General features: G+C 37.9%; 1 protein-coding gene and 1 pseudogene across 1 annotated transcript in view; one reads left to right on the plus strand and one right to left on the minus strand.

Annotated features, from left to right (window-relative positions):
- LOC126457299 (uncharacterized) overlaps window positions 1–22,796 on the minus strand; it is a 192,367-nt gene that overhangs the window by 116,982 nt on the left and 52,589 nt on the right. The window contains exon 3 of the mRNA XM_050093480.1: window positions 11,256–11,364. Coding sequence (XP_049949437.1) covers window positions 11,256–11,364 — 109 coding nt within the window. The remainder of the gene's footprint in view (window positions 1–11,255; window positions 11,365–22,796) is intronic.
- Window positions 9,489–9,605, plus strand: LOC126459164 (5S ribosomal RNA; annotated as a pseudogene).

Here is a 22,796-nt window from a genome sequence, read left to right on the forward strand (position 1 = left end):
TTACACATAGAGCATAGATTTGTAAAAGGAATGGATGGGGACAGAATTTGGGCATGTCCTTTTCAAATGAGCCATCACACCATTTGCCTTAAGTAAGTCAGAGGAACCACTGAAATTGTAAATTGGAATGTTCTGATGGCATATAAATAGCAATCCTCCCAAACAAGAGTCCAGTTTGTTAACTTTGCACCATCCTGTTGCATTTTTACGAGTGCATGGTGGCTGCTGAAGCATGCACAGAACAGACTGCTACAGAGGAACTGGTGACACTCATCGTGCCCCAGAAGAGAAAATCAGTATTCCCCAAACACATACCCAATCATTAACTAGAAGAATTTCCTGAGGTTCTCAGCATTTGACATGGCCCAGGAGGCATGTTTATGTTATCTAACTCCACAGATGCTGACAGGATTAACACCTCTCAAGAATCTAAGCTGTACTGGCAAATTCCATCTCCCCCATAATAATGCAGGTAGGTTAGAAAATTGAAATCCACTATCGCTGAAACTCAGTGGGCATTGCTTATTTGTGGAAAAAAGCTGAAATGCTCAACTCCATTTTCAAATGTTCCTTTATAAAGGAAAACCCAGGAGTATCATCCCAATTTAATCCTAGCACCAATGAAAAGATGAGTGACATAAGTATTACGATCAGTGGCTTTGAGAACCAGCTAGAAATGTTAATGTTAAACAAAGCTCTAGGGCCCAATGGAAACCCTACCAGATTCTATGCTGAATTTGTAGCTGAGTTGCCCCTCTTCTATACTGAATTTGTGGCTGAGTTAGCCCTTTCAAAGAAAAACCCATGCCCAGTTCTCAGGAAAAAGCACAGGTCATGCCCATCTACAAGAAGGGTAGTAGAAGTGATCCACAAAATTACCATCCAATATCCTTGACACTGATTGGCTGTTAAATCTTATAACACATTCTGAGTTCAGACATAATGAGGTATTTTGAACAGAATGGCCTCCTCCTTGTCAGCCAGCATGGATTCCGAAAACATCAATCATATGAAACCCGGCTTGCACTTTTCTCACATGACATACTGAAAGCTTTCAGTCAAGGCAAGCAGATGGATGCAGCAGTTCTTGATTTCCAAAAAGCATTTGGCTCAGTGCCACACTTATGCTTATTGAAAAAAGTGAAATTTGTGACTGGATTGAGGAATTTTTGGTAGGTAGGACACAGTATGTGTCTGAGGTTACTAGTAATATTGTCTGCAAGGTCATTAATGTATAACATGAACAGCAAGGGTCCCAATACACTTCCCTGTAGCACACCTGAAATTACTTCTACATCTGATAATGACTCTCCATCTGTTGGAAATTACTTCTACATCTGATAATGACTCTCCATCTGTTGGATGGAGAGTCATTATCAGACGTAGAAGTAATTTCAGGTGTGCTACAGGGAAGTGTATTGGGACCCTTGCTGTTCATGTTATACATTAATGACCTTGCAGACAATATTACCAGTAACCTCAGACTTTTTTTAGATGATGCAGTTATCCATAAAGAAGCTGCATAAATATGCAGTCAGATCTTGATAAGATTTCAGACTGGTATAAAGATTGACAACTTGCTTTAAATGTTCAAAAATATAAAACTGTGCCCTTCACAAAATGAAAAAACATAGTTTCCTATGATTATGACATCAGTGAGTCACTGCGGGAATCAGTCAACTCATGCAAGTACCTAGGTGTAACACTTTGTAGTGATATGAAATGGAGACATGGGTAAGCAGTTGGTAGACTTCAGTTTATTGGTAGAATACTGGAGAAGTGCAATCAGTCTACAAAGGAGATTGCTTACAAATTACTCGTACAAGTGGTTCTAGAATATTGCTCAAGTGGGTGGGACCTTTACCAAATAGGATTAACAGGTGATATTGAGTATATATAAAGAAGGACAGCATGAATGGTCCCAAGATTGTTTCATTTGTGGGAGAGTGTCACAGATATACTGAAGAAATTAAACTGGCAGACTCTTGAAGATAAGACAAACTATCCCAAGAAAGTTTACTAATAAAGTTGCAAAAACTAACTTTAAATGATGACACCAGGATATACCTCAACCCTCTATGTATCGCTCAGCAGGGATTGTGAGGATAAGATTAGAATAATTATGGCACACACAGAGGCACTCAAACAATCATGTGAATGGAGTGAGAAGAACTGGTACAATGAGATGTACTCTCTGACAGCACTTCACAGTGGTTTACAGAATAGGGATGTAGAATTAAAATATGTAACATCCACTACATATATATGTGGCCACAAAGTCACCTACAGGTCACAGATCCACAGCCTATTTTGAAAGAGTACATATTAGCCAAGGAAACTCAGTGAACATCTTATGATAAACACAGTATTCAACAACTACAAAAGCTCCTGCCAATTTAACAAATACATACTGTTTAGTGGAATGACAACTTCGAATTTGGAACTAATGCATGCCTTAGAGGAAAACCTCTGTAGAAAACAGACCACAGGATACAAGATATTCATATAAAATCAAATAATTAAACAATTAAAAGTCCTATAATAAAGAAATAATTAAGACAATATTATGGAAAGGATAGATTGCTACTCACCAATAGCAGACAAACACATGCACACACAGCCAGAGACAGTCGTTGTATGTGTGTATGTTGTCTAATTTGGAAGAAGGCATTTCTGGCTGAAATCTTACATGTTTGACAGTCTTTTTGTTGTGCCTAACTATGACTCAACATCTCTGCTGTATGGTGAGCAGCACGCTATGCTTTCCATAATAGTCTCATTAGTCCATTAAAGCATGCAGCTTTACTGTATGGTTAAATGATGATGGTGTCCTCTTGGGTAAAATATTCTGGAGGTAAAATAGTCTCCCGTTCGGATCTCCGGGCGGGGACTACTCAAGAGGACGTAGCTATCAGGATAAAGAAAACCGGCAATCTATGGATCGGAGTGTGGAATGTCAGATCCCTTAATCAGGCAGGTAGATTAGAGACTTTAAAAAGGGAAACGGATAGGTTAAAGATAGATATAGTGGTAATTAGTGAAGTTCATTGGCAGGAGGAACAAGACTTTTGGTCAGGTGAATACAGGGTTATAAATACAAAATCTAAAAGGGTTAATACAGGAGTAGGTTTAGTAATGAATAAAAAAATAGGAGTGCAGGTAAGTTACTACAAACAGCATAGTGAACGCATTATTGTGGCCAAAATAGACACGAAGCCCATGCCTACTACAGTAGTACAAGTTTATATGCCAACTAACTCTGCAGATGATGAAGAAATTGATGAAATGTATGATGAGATAAAGGAAATTATTCAACTAGTGAAGAGAGACGAAAAATTAATAGTCATGGGTGACTGCAATTCTGGAGTAGGATAAGGGAGAGAAGGAAACATAGTAGGTGAATATGGATTGGGGGTAAGAAATGAAAGAGGAAGTCATCTGGTAGAATTTTGCACAGAGCATAACTCAATCATAGCTAACACTTGGTTCAAGAATCATAAAATAAGGTTGTATACATGGAAGAATCCTGGAGATACTAGAAGATATCAGATAGATTATGCAATGGTAAGAGAGAGATTTAGGAACCAGGTTTTAAATTGTAAGACATTTCCAGGGGCAGATGTGGACTCTGACCACAATCTATTGGTTATGAACTGTAGATTAAAACTGAAGAAACTGCAAAAAGGTGGGAATTTAAGGAGATGGGACCTGGATAAACTGACTAAACCAGAGGTTGTACAAAGTTTCAGGGAGAGCATAAGGGAACAATTGACAGGAATGGGGGAAAGACATACAGTAGAAGAAGAATGGGTAGCTCTGAGGGGTGAAGTAGTGAAGGCAGCAGAGGATCAAGTAGGTAAAAAGACGAGGGCTAGTAGAAAACCTTGGGTAACAGAAGAAATATTGAATTTAATTGATGAAAGGAGAAAATATAAAAACGCAGTAAATGAAGCAGGCAAAAAGGAATGCAAACGTCTCAAAAATGAGATCAACAGGAAGTGCAAAATGGTTAAGGAGGGATGGTTAGAGGACAAATGTAAGGATGTAGAGGCTTATCTCACTTGGGGCAACATAGATACTGCCTACAGGAAAATTAAAGAGACCTTTGGAGAAAAGAGAGCCACTTGTATGAATATCAAGAGCTGAGATGGAAACCCAGTTCTAAGCAAAGAAGGGAGAGCAGAAAGGTGGAAGGATTATATAGAGGGTCTATACAAGAGGGATGTACTTGAGGACAACAATATGGAAATGGAAGAGGATGTAGATGAAGATGAAATGGGAGATACGATACTGCGTGAAGAGTTTGACAGAGCACTGAAAGACCTGAGTCGAAACAAGGGTCCGGGAGTAGACAACATTCCATTGGAACTACTGACGGCCTTGGGAGAGCCAGTCCTGACAAAACTCTACCATCTGGTGAGCAAGATGTATGAGACAGGCGAAATCCCCTCAGACTTCAAGAGGAATATAATATCCTATTACAAAGAAAGCAGGTGTTGACTGATGTGAAAATTACTGAACTATCAGTTTAATAAGTCACAGCTGCAAAATACTAACACATATCCTTACAGACGAATGGAAAAACTGGTAGAAGCCGACCTCAGGGAAGATCAGTTTGGATTCCGCAGCAATGTTGGAACACGTGAGGCAATACTGACCCTACAACTTACTTTAGAAAATAGATTAAGGAAAGGCAAACCTACATTTCTAGTATATGTAGACTTAGAGAAAGCATTTGACAGTGTTGACTGGAATACTCTCTTTCAAATTCTAAAGATGGCAGGGGTAAAATACAGGGAGCAAAAGGCTATTTACAATTTGTAAAGAAACCAGATGGCAGTTATAAGTGTCGAGGGGCATGAAAGGGAAGCAGTGGTTGGGAAGGGAGTGAGACAGGGTTGTAGCTTCTCCCTGATGTTATTCAACCTGTATATTGAGCAAGCAGTAAAGGAAACAAAAGAAAAATTCAGAGTAGGAATTAAAATCCATGGAGAAGAAATAAATACTTTGAGGTTTGCCGATGACATTGTAATTGTCAGATACAGAAAAGGACTTGGAAGACCAGTTGAACGGATTGGACAGTGTCTTGAAAGGAGGATATAAGATGAACATCAACAAAAGCAAAACGAGTATAATGGAATGTAGTCGAATTAAGTCGGGTGATGCTGAGGGAATTAGATTAGGAAATGAGACACTTAAAGTAGTAAAGGAGTTTTGCTACTTGGAGAGCAAAATAACTGGTGATGGTCAAAGTGGAGAGGATATAAAATGTAGACTGGCAATGGCAAGGAAAGCGTTTCTGAAGAAGAGAAATTTGTTAACATCGAGTATAGAGTTAAGTGTCAGGAAGTCGTTTCTGAAAGAATTTTATGGAGTGTAGCCATGTATGGAAGTGAAACATGGACGATAAATAGTTTGGACAAGAAGAGAATAGAAGCTTTCGAAATATGGTGCTACAGAAGAATGCTGAAGATTAGATGGGTAGATCACATAACTAATGAGGAGGTATTGAATAGAATTGGGGAGAAGAGGAGTTTGTGGCATAATTTGACAAGAAGAAGGGACTGGTTGGTAGGACATGTTCTGAGGCATCAGAGGATCACAAATTTAGCATTGGAGGGTAGTGTGGAGGGTAAAAATCGTAGAGGGAGACCAAGAGATGAATACACTAAGCAGATTCAGAAGGATGTAGGTTGCAGTAAGTACTGGGAGATGAAGAAGCTTGCACAGGATAGAGTAGCATGGAGAGTTACATCAAACCAGTCTCAGGACTGAAGACCACAACAACAGTATAGTCCATCTTGGATTTTCCAGTTGAAGAATCAGTTGAGACTGGGACATATGATACGCTAGTACAAAAAAGACAGTGCTGTGAGAATGAGAACAAATAGAAGAACTCAAAAAACAATAACATATCCTTTGCTCCATATGCAGGCTTGAACTTCAAAAACAAACATATACCCAGTGCCTCCTATGAAGACACGAAAAAGTCAACAGGTCTAACATCAGCAGATAAATATAATTGGAAGATGGTGACATACAGCAAAAAAAGAAACAAGCCCACAGCTGTACAAGATTCCGAGTTTCTAGTAATAGGAGATTCGCTCTTGAAAAATATCGCTGTCCCCAACTGCAAAATAGACATGCGACCTGGGATAAGACTGCAACAACTCGGCAAACATTTCAAAAATATTGCGAAACGAGTGGCTACAGAACAGGACACAAAACGCAAATGAAATTACAAAGGTGTTTTTATACATGTTGGAAGAAGCTCATTTAAAAGCAGCAGCGAAGATGAATTAGTGAATGAAACAAGAAACATGATCTGTGCAGCAAGAAGTGTTTACGAAGGATCCAGGATCATGCTTAGCGGAATCGTAAAAAGGAGGTCAGTGAGTGACACACACATCCAAAATAAACAGTGCCATCAAACAAGAGTGTGATTGTCTAGGTGCTATCTTCATAGACCCAAATTCCTGTGTGAAAATTGTCTGGGAAAGGATGGCACACATTTAAATAGATTAGGTTCGGTAACACTCAGCAGAATGTATCTACATCTACATCCATACTCCACAAGCCACCTGACGGTGTGTGGCGGAGGGTACTCTTAGTACCTCTATCGGTTCTCCCTTCTATTCCAGTCTCGTATTGTTCGTGGAAAGAAAGATTGTTGGTATGCCTCTGTGTGGGCTCTAATCTCTCTGATTTTATCCTCATGGTCTCTTTGCAAGATATACATAGGAGGGAGCAATATACTGGTTGATGCCTTGGTGAAGGTACATTCTCGAAACTTCAACAAAAGCCCATACCAAGCTACTGAGCATCTCTCTTGCAGAGTCTTCCACTGGAATTTATCTATCATCTACGTAATGCTTTCGCGATCACTAAATGATCCTGTAACAAAGCGTGCTGATCTCCGTTGGATCTTCTCTATATCTTCTATCAACCCTATCTGGTACGGATCCCACACCGGTGAGCAGTATTCAAGCAGTGGGCGAACAAGTGTACTGTAACCTACTTCCTTTGTTTTCAGACTGCATTTCCTTAGGATCCCCCCAATGAATATTAGTCTGGCATTTGCTTTACCGGCAATTAATTTTATATGGTCATTTCATTTTAAATCACTCTTAATGCCTACTCCCAGATAATTTATGGAATTAACTGCTTCCAGTTGCTGACCTGCTATATTGTAGCTAAACATAAAGTATCTTTCTTTCTATGTATTCGCAGCACATTACACTTGTCTACATTAAGATTGAATTGCCATTCCCTGCACCATGCCTCAATACGTTGCATATCCTCCTGTATTTCAGCACAATTTTCCATTGTATGCAGATGTTTGTAAAATCATTAGAAACAAGGGAAACTAACACTGTATAGGGGGGTGAAAAATCAGGAAATCTGATATCCACAAAAAAACAGAGATAATATAAAAGAATATAGGACAAAAACAAGCATAGAATCAGGACATTCAGTTATAAAAATAATGCACCAGAATATACAATACTTAAAAAATAATGTAACTCAATTAGAAATAATGCTAAATGAAGAAACTCCTGACATTCTAGCTCTGACAGAACACGGTTTAAATGACCATGATATTTTAAATCTTACTGTTGCAAATTACAATGTAACAGCCAGTTCATGCAGGAGGTATAGTAAGGGAGGTGCAGCGCCTATACTAACCCATAACAATGTAAGCAAAAACCATATAAACAGCCTTGACTTATGTAAAAAATATAACATTGAAAATGTAGTCGAAGTAACAGGCCAAAAAATAGTTCTAAGTAGTTCCTCGCTGTACATCTAAAACATCTACAGACTGCCAAATGGGTGCATAGAAACATTCATTGAAAACATAGGAGAGCTCTTACATATTATCCTATGCAAGAACTGTGCACTTGTACTACTAGGTGACCTAAACATAAACACATTGCAAGACACAAAAGACAGTAGAGAGCTCCTAAACACAATGAAAACATATGGCTTATACAATGCCATAGCTACTCCCACAAAATTCAAATATTGTCCCGATACTAGAGATAACAACACACAACACAACCATGCCACAAGAAAACAGAAACGCTTCCATGAGCAAAAAAAAAAAATAAAATAAAATAAAAAAAAAAAAAATAAAAATAAAATCATATGCTGGACCAAAAGCCCTTGCAAAAGTCCCTTCATTCTTGAAAGAAATAAACAATTAAAATATTTTCAAAAAAATGTCTCAAAAATTTTCTAATAAATAATTTATTATAGTGTAAATGAATTTATGTGCACTAAAGCTCAAAACAATTGCAATGCCATTATTGTATCAAAAGAAAAATTGTACAAAACCTAATTTAATATGAAACAGCCCTAGAATAATTTTGTAATAAATTATATTTTTGTTAAACAGTAGACAGTAAATACTATGTACCTGTCGGTGCATGAAATGAAAATATATCTTGATCCGTATAATGTACTCTGTCAAAGGATGAATAAATATATAAATAAAATAAATAAATGGATATAAAATGCACACACTCAAAACACTAGTCTGTGAACATCCAATGGTATCGGGTTATAGGCCAGATTGTCAATGTGAACAGACTGGTACCAACTTTGTTTTGTGCTATTTCATACAATTTCAGAGTTGCAATTTAGAATACATTTTTGTTGTTGAATCACACAGTACCTTCAGCACTGTACAGTTCAATATTACTTTAACCTGACTGTAATTAATGTGAGGATTTCTACAAGGCATGGACTAGCACAATACATAAACATAGTATTTCATAAATAAAATTTGTCATTCCATCATTTCTTTTAAAACAGTTAAGAACAATAATAAGCAAAAATAGAAAATACTGATGCAGTTAATACTTGATTTCACTTTTGTACACTTAGAGGCAGATTAAGTGGTACTGAAAGCTTAATTTATGATTCTGATCACAGTCTTATGTTCACTACTCAATCACATACCTCCTGAATCTAATGAATCTGTTCTGTCAGAAATTTGTTTAAAGAAAAATAACTCAAAACTGTAATGTAAACAAAGAATGCACAGGTATAGACTCCAAAAAGTTTGAAAGTAAGGTTGAAATTAAATCAAACTTGAATTCCACTGTACGATCACATTTAAAATGTAATCTCAAAAAATAGACAAAAATTAATTCACTTGTGTTTTGCAATTTGTAATAGATTCCAGAACATTGTTCTTCGGATATGTTCTACCATCATGAACAAACCTATGTAAGTGGAAACAATGTGCCACTTGTATCACAGCTCTCGCAGTTGTTTATTAGATTTCAAAAATGCTACATGAAATTCAGTCATTCCACTGTTACTTCTTGCGAGATCTTTGAATCATGAAATTATTTTCAGTCGAGGTATATGTAACCTTGTGACATTTGTTCATTCGTCATGTCCTGAATGTCTGCATTGTAATGGGTATGATTTTGTGAAGTTATATGATGACATTATGGAAAAGCTATAAAGAACAATAGGGCAACGGCCTTGCCACAGCGGACACACCGGTTCCCGTGAGATCACCGAAGTTAAGCGCTGTCAGGCATGGCCGGCAATTGGATGGGTGACCATCCAGCCGCCATGCGCTGTTGCCATTTTTCAGGGTGCACTCAGCCTCGTGATGCCAACTGAGGAGCTACTCGACCGAATAGTAGCGGCTCCGGTCAAAGAAAACCATCGTAACAACCGGGAGAGCGGTGTGCTGACCAAACGCCCCTCCTATCCGCATCCTCAACAGAGGATGACATGTCGGTCGTATGGTCCCGATGGGCCACTTGTGGCCTGGAGATGGAGTATAAAGTACAATAAATTACAAGAGTCAAACAACTATTGTTGCATTCATACTGGGTAACAACTTGCAATCTACTATAGTTGAGTCAGTGCAAGTTGATCATTGACAACTGCAGTGGGCTGGATATGGCAGCTTCACAGGTCTACCTCAACCAATAACATAACATGATTTTACATATGTCTGTATGGCAACACCTCAGTGTTGTCATGACTCTGTGGACGGCCACTGTCTACACCTGCAGCTGTTAGTGCTTCGCAGTTGAAAGCTGGCAATAGTGATACGAAGCACCAAGGATCGTCTTATGCCATCCCGACTACAGATGATGATTACAATTTCTACAGCTATCTTCAGGTAAAGCTGAGTACTAATGAGTTTATTTAGTTTGAACACTTGCCTTCCCTACTGAAAATATCACATACCATCTTAGTGGCAGACTAATGTATAAGGACACTGTTTCAAATTAAAGGCTATACAACTTATAAGCAATAATTTGATATCTTCCAAATATTTGAAATGTTTTGAAAGTAATGCTTTATGGGGAACTGTGAGTGTTCCAACTGATTTGCTCACCCAGCATTTTTATATCTTGGATGCAAAATAGAAGGTAGAGGTATCAAATTCTACTTCCCAACTGAAACTGGTGAGGGATTTTAAACTTCCTGGCAGGTTCAAAGTATGTGCCAGACTCAGACTTGACCCTGGGACTACATCTTTTCTGGGCAAATGCTCTACTAAGTTACCCAAGCATAACTCACAACCTGTGGTCAAACCCTTACTTCTACCAGAACCTCATCTCCCACCTCCCATACTTCACAGAAGTTCTCCTGCATACCTTGCAAGAATAGAACCTTTGGAAAACAAAAAGATACTGTGCAAATATGAATTAGCCACAGGCTATGGGATTGTTATAAGAATGAATTTTTACTCTCCAGTGCAACATGCTGTGATTTGAAACTTCCTTGTAGATTTAAACTGTGTGCTGGACTGAGACTTGAACCTAGAACACTGGGATCAAAGTGTGAAGCTGGAAAGGTAGAATATGAGAAGATGAGGGTGGGTCATGAGTCATGCTTGGATAACTCAGTTGGTGGAGCACTTGAGTGCAAAAGGGGTAGTTCCCAGGTTCAAATTCCAGTCTGGCACACAGTTTTAGTTTTCCATACAGTTTCAAGAGTTCACTTCTTTCTTAGTCATTAGATGAATCACACTGATGTCTGCAAGTACAGAGATGACATACTGTAACCTCATCTGCAAATTTTCCAAGGCATAGTTTATACAGACACCCTCATAATGAACAATAATGCCCATCCACAAGGACATGCTCAGGTAATTATGATTTATTACCATTCCACAAACAAATTGTGACTATACTACCATTATAGAACTACTAGGAAATGAATCTTTAAAGAATATCAATAAATGAATATTCTGCGACATACAAAATATGAATTACCTGTTCTTTATGTTTAGCTTCTGCAATCTGAACATCTCTGATTATAGCTTTTAACTCTTCCTTCTCTCCTATCTGGTCTTCTTCTCTTCTTTGTTCATTTTCTTCAATTCTGTGAATTAAATACAGACATAATGTAATATTGTGAACTGTTACAGTACATTTTTACATTTTTGAAAACATCAATACTGCATACATATAATAATATGCCTGCAGTTTTTTCTACATTTCTTCACCTTTAATCACACAATATTGCTATATTCTGCAAGAAAAAATTAAATGAGATGAAATAATTTATAAAAAATATGTAAACAAGGAAATAAAATTTAATCACCAAACTGAGTACAAAAGTCAAAACAAAAGAATCACTTAAAGATGAGAAAATAATTTGGTAACCTTCTAAGTAAATTTATAAATACAAGATGCAAAGAAAAGATGAATACAGATAAACACAAATTCAGTGATCTAAAGTGCTGAGAACTGTGTCACTCCTTGTCTTTCTAGGTTGAAGAAGGAAAAAAACCTTGATTGGTAGTACAGGCATAACTGTAAACAATGTTTCTTTACGTATTTTAAAAATTTAAAAAATAAAAGCACAAAATTTATGCCTAAATGAGCATACAAAATAACCTATGTATCAGATTTTGAATCAATAGACACAGCACTGATACTGCGTGAAGAGTTTGACAGAGCACTGAAAGACCTGAGTCGGAACAAGGTCCCCGGAGTAGACAACATCCCATTGGAACTACTGATGGCCTTGGGAGAGCCAGTCCTGTCAAAACTCTACCATCTGGTGAGCAAGATGTATGAAACAGGCGAAATACCCTCAGACTTCAAGAAGAATATAATAATTCCAATCCCAAAGAAATCAGGTGTTGACAGATGTGAAAATTACTGAACAATCAGTTTAATAAGCCACAGCTGCAAAATACTAACGCGAATTCTTTACAGACGAATGGAAAAACTAGTAGAAGCCGACCTCAGGGAAGATCAGTTTGGATTCCGTAGAAACACTGGAACACGTGAGGCAATACTGACCTTACGACTTATCTTAGACGAAAGATTAAGGAAAGGCAAACCTACATTTCTAGCATTTGTATACTTAGAGAAAGCTTTTGACAATGTTGATTGGAATACTTTCTTTCAAATTCTAAAGGTGGCAGGGGTAAAATACAGGGAGCAAAAGGCTATTTACAATTTGTACAGAAACCAGATGGCAGTTATAAGAGTCGAGGGACATGAAAGGGAAGCAGTGGTTGGGAAGGGAGTAAGACAGGGTTGTAGCCTCTCCCCAATGTTATTCAATCTGTATATTGAGCAAGCAGTAAAGGAAACAAAAGAAAAATTCGGAGTAGGTATTAAAATCCATGGAGAAGAAATAAAAACTTTGAGGTTCGCCGATGACGTAATTCTGTCAGAGACAGCAAAGGACTTGGAAGAGCAGTTGAATGGAATGGACAGTGTCTTGAAAGGAGGATATAAGATGAACATCAACAAAAGCAAAACGAGTATAATGGAATGTAGTCGAATTAAGTCGGGTGATGCTGAGGGAATTAGATTAGGAAATGAGACACTTAAAGTAGTAGAGGAGTTTTGCTGTTTGGGGAGCAAAATAACTGATGATGGTCGAAGTAGAGAGGATATAAAATGTAGACTGGCAATGGCAAGGAAAGCGTTTCTGAAGAAGAGAAATTTGTTAACATCGAGTATAGATTTAAGTGTCAGAAAGACATTTCTGAAAGAATTTTATGGAGTGTAGCCATGTATGGAAGTGAAACATGGACGATAAATAGTTTGGACAAGAAGAGAATAGAAGCTTTCGAAATGTGGCGCTACAGAAGAATGCTGAAGATTAGATGGGTAGATCACATAACTAATGAGGAAGTATTGAATAGGATTGGGGAGAAGAGAAGTTTGTGGCACAACTTGACCAGAAGAAGGGATTGGTTAGTAGGACATGTTCTGAGGCATCAAGGGATCACCAATTTAGTATTGGAGGGCAGCGTGGAGGGTATAAATCGTAGAGGGAGACCAAGAGAAGAATACACTAAGCAGATTCAGAAGGATAGAGGTTGCAGTAGGTTCTGGGAGATGAAGAAGCTTGCACAGGCTAGAGTAGCATGGAGAGCTGCATCAAACCAGTCTCAGGACTGAAGACCACAACAACAACAACAGACACAGCACAAGTAACGAACTAAAACTTTTTGCTGTCTGAGACCTGGCTTCAGACACCTGCCCGAGTTGAACTGGAAGAGCACTGGTCACTGTTCAGATACCCAAACAAACCACTCACCACAACTTCAACTACCTCTTGCCATTATCTAAGATGAGAAATATACTGGTGAAAATATTAACCTCATCCCCAAAAATGCTCCTCTGTTACCCAACTCTGCAATATCATAGCCTATCTCTACACCATTCCTACTTGCAATATGTCATTGTGCAAGTATTTCCTCTGTGGACAACCTGTCCATATATCCATTTAGGATTTCTTACTACAATCCAATAACAAGTATTTTCTGTCTTTCCTTAAGAAGGGCCACATATGAAAACATACACTTTCTCTACCTTTTGTAACCTGACTATTGTGCACCATTCTATGTTAATATAGCAATTAACCAGCTACCTAACTGTACAAGTGGCCACCATACAACTGTGGCTAACTATAAATGTTTGATGAATAGTCAACAGTGTGACTTTAACAGCTATTTCAACATCTCTGCCATAATGGCCATCACCCTCCTCTCCTACTCTGAACAATGCAGAAAGGTGATATCCTCACTCTGGTACATTCTCAGTTTCTGCAAGCTCCCTGGCCCTAACCTCCACTAGTTCTCATCTTCCCTTCTCTGTACTTGATGCCCTTCCCACTGCTTGACCTCATTATTTTTTCTTGTCATTTTGCATTTAAGTACTTTTCCAACACTGGACTCACTTTTTCCCATTCTCTTTCTCATACATATATATAATCTGCCACCCCTTTTCCTTCTTCCAATAGCTTCCCACTCCTCCTCACCTAGCCCGTTGTCCTCCTCCCCTGTGGCTTCAATGACTTCCTCTCTCTCCACCATTTATCTGCCTGGATAACCACAAACTCAAACTGTGTGTGTGTGTGTGTGTGTGTGTGTGTGTGTGTGTGTGTGTGTGTGTGTGTGTGAAGGGAGGGGGGGTGAGGGGGGGGGGGGGTGCACATGGATGCACCCATGTGCATATGTGTGGGGATGCATGCACGTGGGCATCTGCATGTGCAGCGTGCTTGTTTTTGATGTGTGTGCACCTGTGCAAAAGGTAAATAGAAGCAACCAACATACATCTGCATGTGTTTTCCTGTGCTCACTTTTATTCAGTACTCCAATTTTTGAATTTCTGTTATCGTTATATTTGTTATTTTTACCTCTTAATGAACTATTGAAAATCCAATCATTCTGCACAGTTAATTAATGTCAGCTGTAACAGTGACTACATCCAAAATTTCATGAGCAGCAATGATTCACAAAATTTAATCATTTATCAATGTGTGAAAAGTCTAGAAGGTATTCTATGTCAAGAACCATGCAAAACTGTTCTTACTGTTGCTTTATTTCCCTTTTATATTTTCTACACTTGCATATCTTCTTTGCAATTTCATCTAACTTTTCTCGATGTAATAATTCGGCATCTTCTTTAATTTTAACAGCATAAACAGTTTCTCTTTGTGCTTCATCTTCCTTCAACTGCTTGTTGAACTTTACTTGGGCATCCCGTTCTCGCAGTACCTGTAATTACTTTATTATTGAAGTCATAAAATAGACACAGATTATGGCCAAAGATGGAACACTCAGATTAAAATCTATGATTCTGATTTCACCACTTTCTAATATGTACTGAAAAACAGAAAAACAATTTGTCTGAAACATATTGGATATAGTATTTTTCTCTAATGCAAGTACACTAAGTAATTTCACTGGTGGTTTCCTTTTTTAATTTGGTATGTAATTAATGTATTATTAATTGGTTTATCATCACATGGTGGTATTACAGGATCATTATACAGGGGGTGGACAAAAATAGGGAAATACCAAAAACACATTCCATGTGTATACAGTGTAGGAAAACTGTTGACATTCAAAACAGGTTCTAGTCATCTCAGAAAGGATAAATATGGGTCTTACATTATTTTCAAGGGAACCTTATACTATTTCTTCCTGTGAACACTTGGCAAGTTCAAGTAACAATGATGGAGGTGGAAGGTGATCACACACCCTTCTCTCAAAAGTAGACTATAAAAGAGCATTAATATTGTGATCTGGTGACTGGGTGACAAGGCGAGATGTGAAAATTCATCTGAATGCTTACAAACCAGTCCTGGGCTATGCAAGCTGCATGAACATGGGCCCTGTCATCATGGAACACAGCATCACCACTGGGGAACAAACATTGTACCAATGGATGGACCTAATCACTCAAAATGGTCACATAATCCTTGGCAGTAAAGTGAGCTTCTATGGAATACCATGATATGGCTGCCCAGATAATCACCAAACCCCTGCCATGTTTGATTCATGGGACATAAAATTAGGCAGAAGTTGGAAACAGTGTGATAAGACTCAGTCAACCAAATGACTTTCTTCCATTAATCCACTGTCCAGATTTTATTGCTTCAGAGCCATTTTTCCTGTTACAGACATTTGCATCACTGATTAGTGGTTTTGGAATTCCAGATTGCCCTGCAATGCCCTAGTTATGGAGCTCCTTTGTGTTTTGGTGCTGATAGGGCTCGCAAGTGCAACATTCAGTTCTGCAGTGACTTCGACAGCTGTTGTCCTCTTATTTTTCTGCACGATAATCTTCAATGTCCATTTGTCACAATTTCTCAACAGACACTATCATCTGAATTTCAAGTGTATGGGTGATGCTTTTCAGCTTTTCCTGTATGCTGGCTAAATCTTCAATATGGTGTCCCTTGAAATATCAGACACTTTGGCTACCCTGGTTATGAAAGCATTCACCATGTGAGCACCAACAATTTGACCATGTTCAAATTCACTTAGCTCTGACATAATGCACTCACAACTACACAAACAATGTTCTGATTACTACTGACACTTGCAACATATTGAGGATGTTGCACAAGGGCCTCTCATGGTCAAATATAATACTGCAAACTGCAGGCTTGTCTAGCACCTGCATTTATGTTCAAGCATGCATTTCTCATGATGTTTCCATATTTTTGTCCAACCCCTGTATATTGAACCAAAACCACAAATTTAAATCACAGTTGCAGTTCATTATCCAGAATGCATGTAATGTAAGTATAAATAGCACATAGCAGAGAAGGCACTGAAGTAAACAACCCCTCATCTCCTCAACACATATGATTGGTATGTTGTATGTGGACACATAAATAGCTCCAAAAATTACACCACCTATCATTCACTTTTTTCACCCTCTCTCGCTCTCTCTCTCTCTCTCTCTCTCTCACTCTCTCTCTCTCTCTCTCTCTCTCTCTCTCTCTCTCTCTCTCTCTCTCTCTCTCTCTCTCTCTCTCTCACACACACACACACACACACACACACAATTTATTTTTCATGGACAGCTGTAATGATAATAAATGTACCTGATAATCACAGGCATCAAGTCATTGTTAAAGAAACCTACAAATGTTATCAGATGAAACTCTGGACACTGCATCTTCTGCACTATTGCCATTACACAGATGCAATTCCATAGTATCTTGTGCAGTATGTTGTGAGACAAGCCTATCAGGTTGCTCCTACCACTGAGTGATAATCAATGTGAAACCCACACCATCCTCCATTGAAGCAGCACCAGGATCATAGCTTACTTGTTTGTACATTATATTACGAGTAGCTAAGTAGAAGAAAGTTATATATAGCTTTCTCTAAGTGCTTTTGTAGTTTACAATTAAATTTCTTGCTTGTTTGCATATTTACAAGGCTTACTCCCACATTTTAAAAACTGTACAGAATAGATTTACACTGTCTGTAGCACCACTGCCACTTGTTTTGATAAGGTCAGTGACCTTTGATAACAGCTGTCAAGTACCAAGCTCCTTTCAAGCAGCATCATGAGGGTGGATCATTTGTTGTGCATTATATCATGAATTTCTATTTAGGAGCAAGTTTATTAAATAGATTTGTCTGTGTCCTTTGTAGTTTAATCCTGACTTTTTAATGTATTTGTTTGGTGCAGATTTCAACATGGATATGACTCCAGAATGAGATTTTCACTCTGCAGCGGAGTGTGTGCTGATATGAAGCTTCCTGGCAGATTAAAACTGTGTGCCGGACTGAGACTCGAACTCGGGACCTTTGCCACTCGCGGGCAAGTGCTCTACCAACTGAGCTACCCAAGCACAACTCGCGACCTGTCCTCATAGCTTCAATTCTGCCAGTACCTCATCTCCTACCTTCCAAACTTCTCATAAGCTCTTCTGCGAACTGGTTCGCAGAAGAGCTTCTGTGAAGTTTGGAAGGTAGAAGACGAGGTAATGTACAGAATGGGAATATCTAGAAAAACCATCCTGCAACACCAATTAAGATTGTTTTTGTAAAGTGTATAGAATAATAAAATATTGTGTAATATTACATTCTGCTTAGCTGAAGTGTGAAAAAAATTTCAAGATAAGTGCATAGTAATTAAGGAATGGTCCAATACCTTCGTACATTGTACAGTCCAAGATCTACAGGACAAATAAATAAATATCACATACAAATGAAACATCATGCAAAATTGTACTAAATCCTTCCTGAAGCAATTAGTATGATGTTTGGTTTTGGGGGGGGGCACTCAACTGCACTGTTATCAGCGCCCGTACAAATTCCCAACGTTTGCCCAGTCCAATCTTGCCACTTTCTGGAATAATGATGAAATGATGAGGACAACACAAACACCCAGTCATCTCAAGGCAGGTGAAAATCCCTGGCCCCACCAGGTATCAAACCCAGGACCTCATGCTCAGGAAGTGAGAACTCGACCGCGAGACCACGAGCTGCGGACACTTCTATGTGAGATGCTGTTAATACTTTCCACAGCAAAACTCTGTCTCAATATCTGGCAGAAAATCCAAGGAGATTCTGGTTGCAAGTAAAGTATACCATCAACAAGACAGGATAAATTCTTTCACTGCACAATAGCAATGGCAATGATAGCAATACTAAAGTGGAGTTACTAAACATTGTTTTCTGATATTCTTTCACCAAAGGAGAAGCAGTAAACATCCATAATTCGGAATAAGAACAGCTACCAATGTGAGTAATTTAGATATAGGTGCCTTCATTTTAGTGAATTGACTTAAGTTACTCAATAAAGGATAGTCTTCCATGCAAATTGCACACCAATTAGGTTCCTTTCAGAGTATGCTCATTAAATTACCCCATTTTTAGTAGTAAAGCACAACAGTTCAATTGATGAAAGATTTGCACATAAAGACTGGATAGTTGCACAGGCAACACCAACAAATAAGAAAAGAAACAGAAGTAATATGCTGAATTATAGATCCATGTCACTGACATTGATTTGCAGTAGCATATTGGAACATATACTGTGTTTGCAAATTATGAAATATTTTAAAGAAACTAATCTATTGACACATGACCATAGTGGCTTTGGAAAATATCATTCTTGTGACACAAAAATGTTTCTTTATTCACACAAAGTAATGATAACTACCGACAGGATAATTTCATATTTCTAAATTTTCAAAAGGCTTTTAAGATCATTCTTCGCAAGCGGTTTCTCATAACATTGTGTGTTTATGGAGTATTATGTCAGTTGTACAGCATGATTTGTGACTTCCTGTCAAAAAAGATCACCGCTCACGGTAACTGATCAGAAGTCACTGAGTGAAGAGATGTGGTATCTGAGATTCCCAAAGGACATTTTGTAAAATCTGAGCCACCCTCTTACACTACTTGCTGATGATGCTTTCATTAACTGCATAGTAAAGTCACCAGAAGATCAAAATAAATTTCAAAATGGTTTGGGCAAGATATCTCTATGGTGCAAAAAGTGCCAAATGACCTTAAACGATAAAAAGTGTGAGATCCTCCACAGAAGTACTAAAAAAATCCATAAAATTTCATTTGTGGGTACATGATAAATCACGCAGATTTAAAGGTTGCCAATTCAACTAGATATCTATTGATTACAATTACAAACAACTTAAATTACAAACATCACATAGAAAATATTGTGAGAAAGGAGAACCAAAGATTGCATTTTCTTGGCAAAACACTTGGAAGATGCATTAAATCTAATAAAAAGACTGCTTGCCCTGCACTACACTTGTCCATCCTCTTCTGTAATACTGCTGAGCGATATGGGATCCTTACATGATAAGATTCACAGAGGAAATAGTAAAAGTTCATTTTGCACTATCATGAAATAGGGGAAAGAGTGCCATAAATATGATATGTATGTTTGGGAGTCAGTTATCAAAGCAAAGGCATTTTTCATTGTGATGAGATCTTTTCATGAAATTTTCATCACAAATTTCTGCTCCAAACTTGGAAATACTTTATTGACTCACACAGGGAAAAAATGACCATTGTCTTAAAATAAGGGAAATCAAATCAGAGCTTCGCAGAAGAGCTTCTGTGAAGTTTGGAAGGTAGGAGACGAGGTACTGGCAGAATTGAAGCTGTGAGGACCAGTCGTGAGTCATGCTTGGGTAGCTCAGTTGGTAGAGCAATTGCCCGCGAAAGGCAAATGTCCCAAGTTCGAATCTCAGTCTGGCACACAGTTTTAATCTGTCAGAAAGTTTCATGGCATGGAAAGATTTAGGTGTTCATTTTACCACTTGCTATTCAAGAGTGGAACAGTCAAGAATTTAGTATGAAATTGTTTCTATGAACTCTCTGTCAAGCACTTAGGTATTTAAATGTGCCTGTACTAGGATAAAAAAAAAAACAAATGTTAGGGAACTATCAGTTTTCCTTCTCATCCTCATCCAATCCAAAGTTGTTCTCCATTTCTTAAGTTCACATTTGTGGTGGTCTCTTCAACATTAATATTTTGACCTCCTTTTGTGCGAAACAAATTAAGTTACTCCAGTCTACATTCGTTTGTTGTGATGTAACCATTAGAGCAAATGAAAATTTGAAGTTTGGTGCCTTTGTTGATCTTAACATATCTTTCTGGCACTTAACATCAAATTCGCCTGTGCCAACGTGTATACGCGAGGAATGCCAAGTTTCACCATATTTCAAATATGATGTCAAATAGTAAGTCTCCCTAAAACCTTCTAGTTAAGTTAAAACCTTCTAGTTAAGTTAATTCTCAGATCATAAGCAAGCAAAGGCAAACCACATCCCACAGAACCATGTTTATTAAAGCAATGTGGTGTTTAAGTCAACATTTAGGATTTTCATTGCTTCACTTTAGCTGTGCAAAAGTGTGATTTGGTAACTGACTCAACAATATCAGAATGTTTTACCGTAAAACTGAATTTGTAATAAAACTGTGCTGTGAAGAGAACTGCACATTTCACGCACTGCTTACCACCAATCACTGTCATGAAATATATTTCTATCACCACAATCTCAAACTAAAATTAGAATCAAGATACATATTCTATAATTGAGCTCCCATCTTAGCTTTGGGCAACCTACCACCTAAAGGTTGGGTGTTGTTTTTGCATGTTACTAAACATGTCATCCTATCCCAAACAAGACCAGCTTGCACACCTAAGAATGAAATGTTGTCTCTTTACACCAGCTTAACGTCAAATTTGACTTTACATTAATAATATAAAGAGAAAGTGTAACTGCTCTCCTTCAAAAACATTTTTACTGTTTTCTCCTGCTAAAACTTTGTTCTGAAGGAATGAGTTGCCAGCTCTACATGTAATTAAAGAGTACACCTGTAAATCAGCCATTACTGCTGTACTATACAACAGTGTGTTGTAAATTGCTTGTGTATATGAGAGCCATCATAAGGTAAGGAATAAATGGTGACCAAATTATGCAACAAAAATATTCTGGTGTCAAGGTTTGCTGGACAAACATTACAACAGGTGAGGTACTGATTAAATATATCAGGGAATATCATTGTGTCTTATAATGCTTTACAGAGAAATTAATATTTTTAAAGCTAATTTTTGAAAGGCAAATACTGAAAAATAGTAAACTTTCAATCACACACTAATATGAGATCTTACTGAGTCAAAAATTAGTTAGTATATTAATAATGGTGTGAGTTTATTTGGTATTGTTACAGGAGCTTGGCAACTTTTGTAGTTTATTTATTGTAGAGAAGTTCTTCACACACTGCACTCCATGATAACAAGATATGTTATGTATTAATCAGCACCGTCATATTCTAGACTGAGTTCTCTCTTTGTTCTTGTATGAGTCAAGTGCAAATCCAAGTTCATCATCTCAGTACCTTTAAGGTATAAGGTTCTAGGCATCATGCAAGAGAGTTGTCACGTCAACAAACAAGCCTACCTTCATGCCTGTACTGATTCCCCTCAGTGATAATAGACGGACAGACTTCATATGCTACTTTTTTTCCATTCATGTGCATATTGCAAGTTCAGTGTGTTTGTAAATTCCCTCTTACGTGATACTTGGTGACTAGGACAAATAATATTAGCCTCTGGGTGCACAGGTCATTGACACGATGGTGTCTACGTATAGTGATTTGTATAAATATTGATCAATGTCAGTCCCAATATTTTTCAAGCAGTAAGTTTGATGAGATGTGCCATTCTGCCAAGTATGCATTTTACAGGTCGAATGCTGACCTTACAAGCAGTTTTATTCACGGACGTAACAAGGAAATCTGCACTAACAATAACTTTTCCATAGCCTACTGACTACCAAAGAAAGAACCTGCACTATGTTCTAATGTTTGCCCACCATCAACAAATGCTTATTCTTCAATCCTTAAAATAAATTTTTCTGCTTATTACACTACTGATTTCACCAACCAATATATAGTAAATACCCATGCAGGGATTGGTGAATAAGCTGACATCAGAAGTAAGTTGAAGGATGAGGAAGGAAGTAGAGTCCTGAGACTAGATTACTATAATAAACATAAACTTGCTCTACTGTAAGATGTTAATGAGCAGATTCTCCTTCAGAGGTAACAGAGGAAGGAAGTGGAACAGAATAAAAAGAATGACCTCAAACCTCTCACCTAAGATACAACAACACTTCAGAAGAAGACTGTAAGTATTAGAAATAATAACAGCACAGTTATTCAATAGCATATGAGGCGTCACTACACACTCTTATGAAATGACATGGAGTATTGTTTCATCTGCTCTGTCAGAGGCCTTCAGCACGAATCTACCATTTGTTTCATTACAGCAGGAGCTATACTATGTGACTGTATGCTTGCAAAGTTAAACCATTCGAACACAATTATAATAATGAAAAGTGCTGCATTGGGTCATTATTGCAAATGGTGATGACTTATGCTAGTGCTCCAGATCCAGCATTGATAAATGCTTACTATTTACCTTCCTGTTCTTGTTATCACAGGACTGAAGCATAATGAATTTGTGCTGTGACAGGACGACAGAAGTAGGGG

This window comes from Schistocerca serialis, chromosome 2 (assembly GCF_023864345.2).
Source record: "Schistocerca serialis cubense isolate TAMUIC-IGC-003099 chromosome 2, iqSchSeri2.2, whole genome shotgun sequence".
In the NCBI taxonomy this organism is placed as follows: domain Eukaryota; kingdom Metazoa; phylum Arthropoda; class Insecta; order Orthoptera; family Acrididae; genus Schistocerca; species Schistocerca serialis.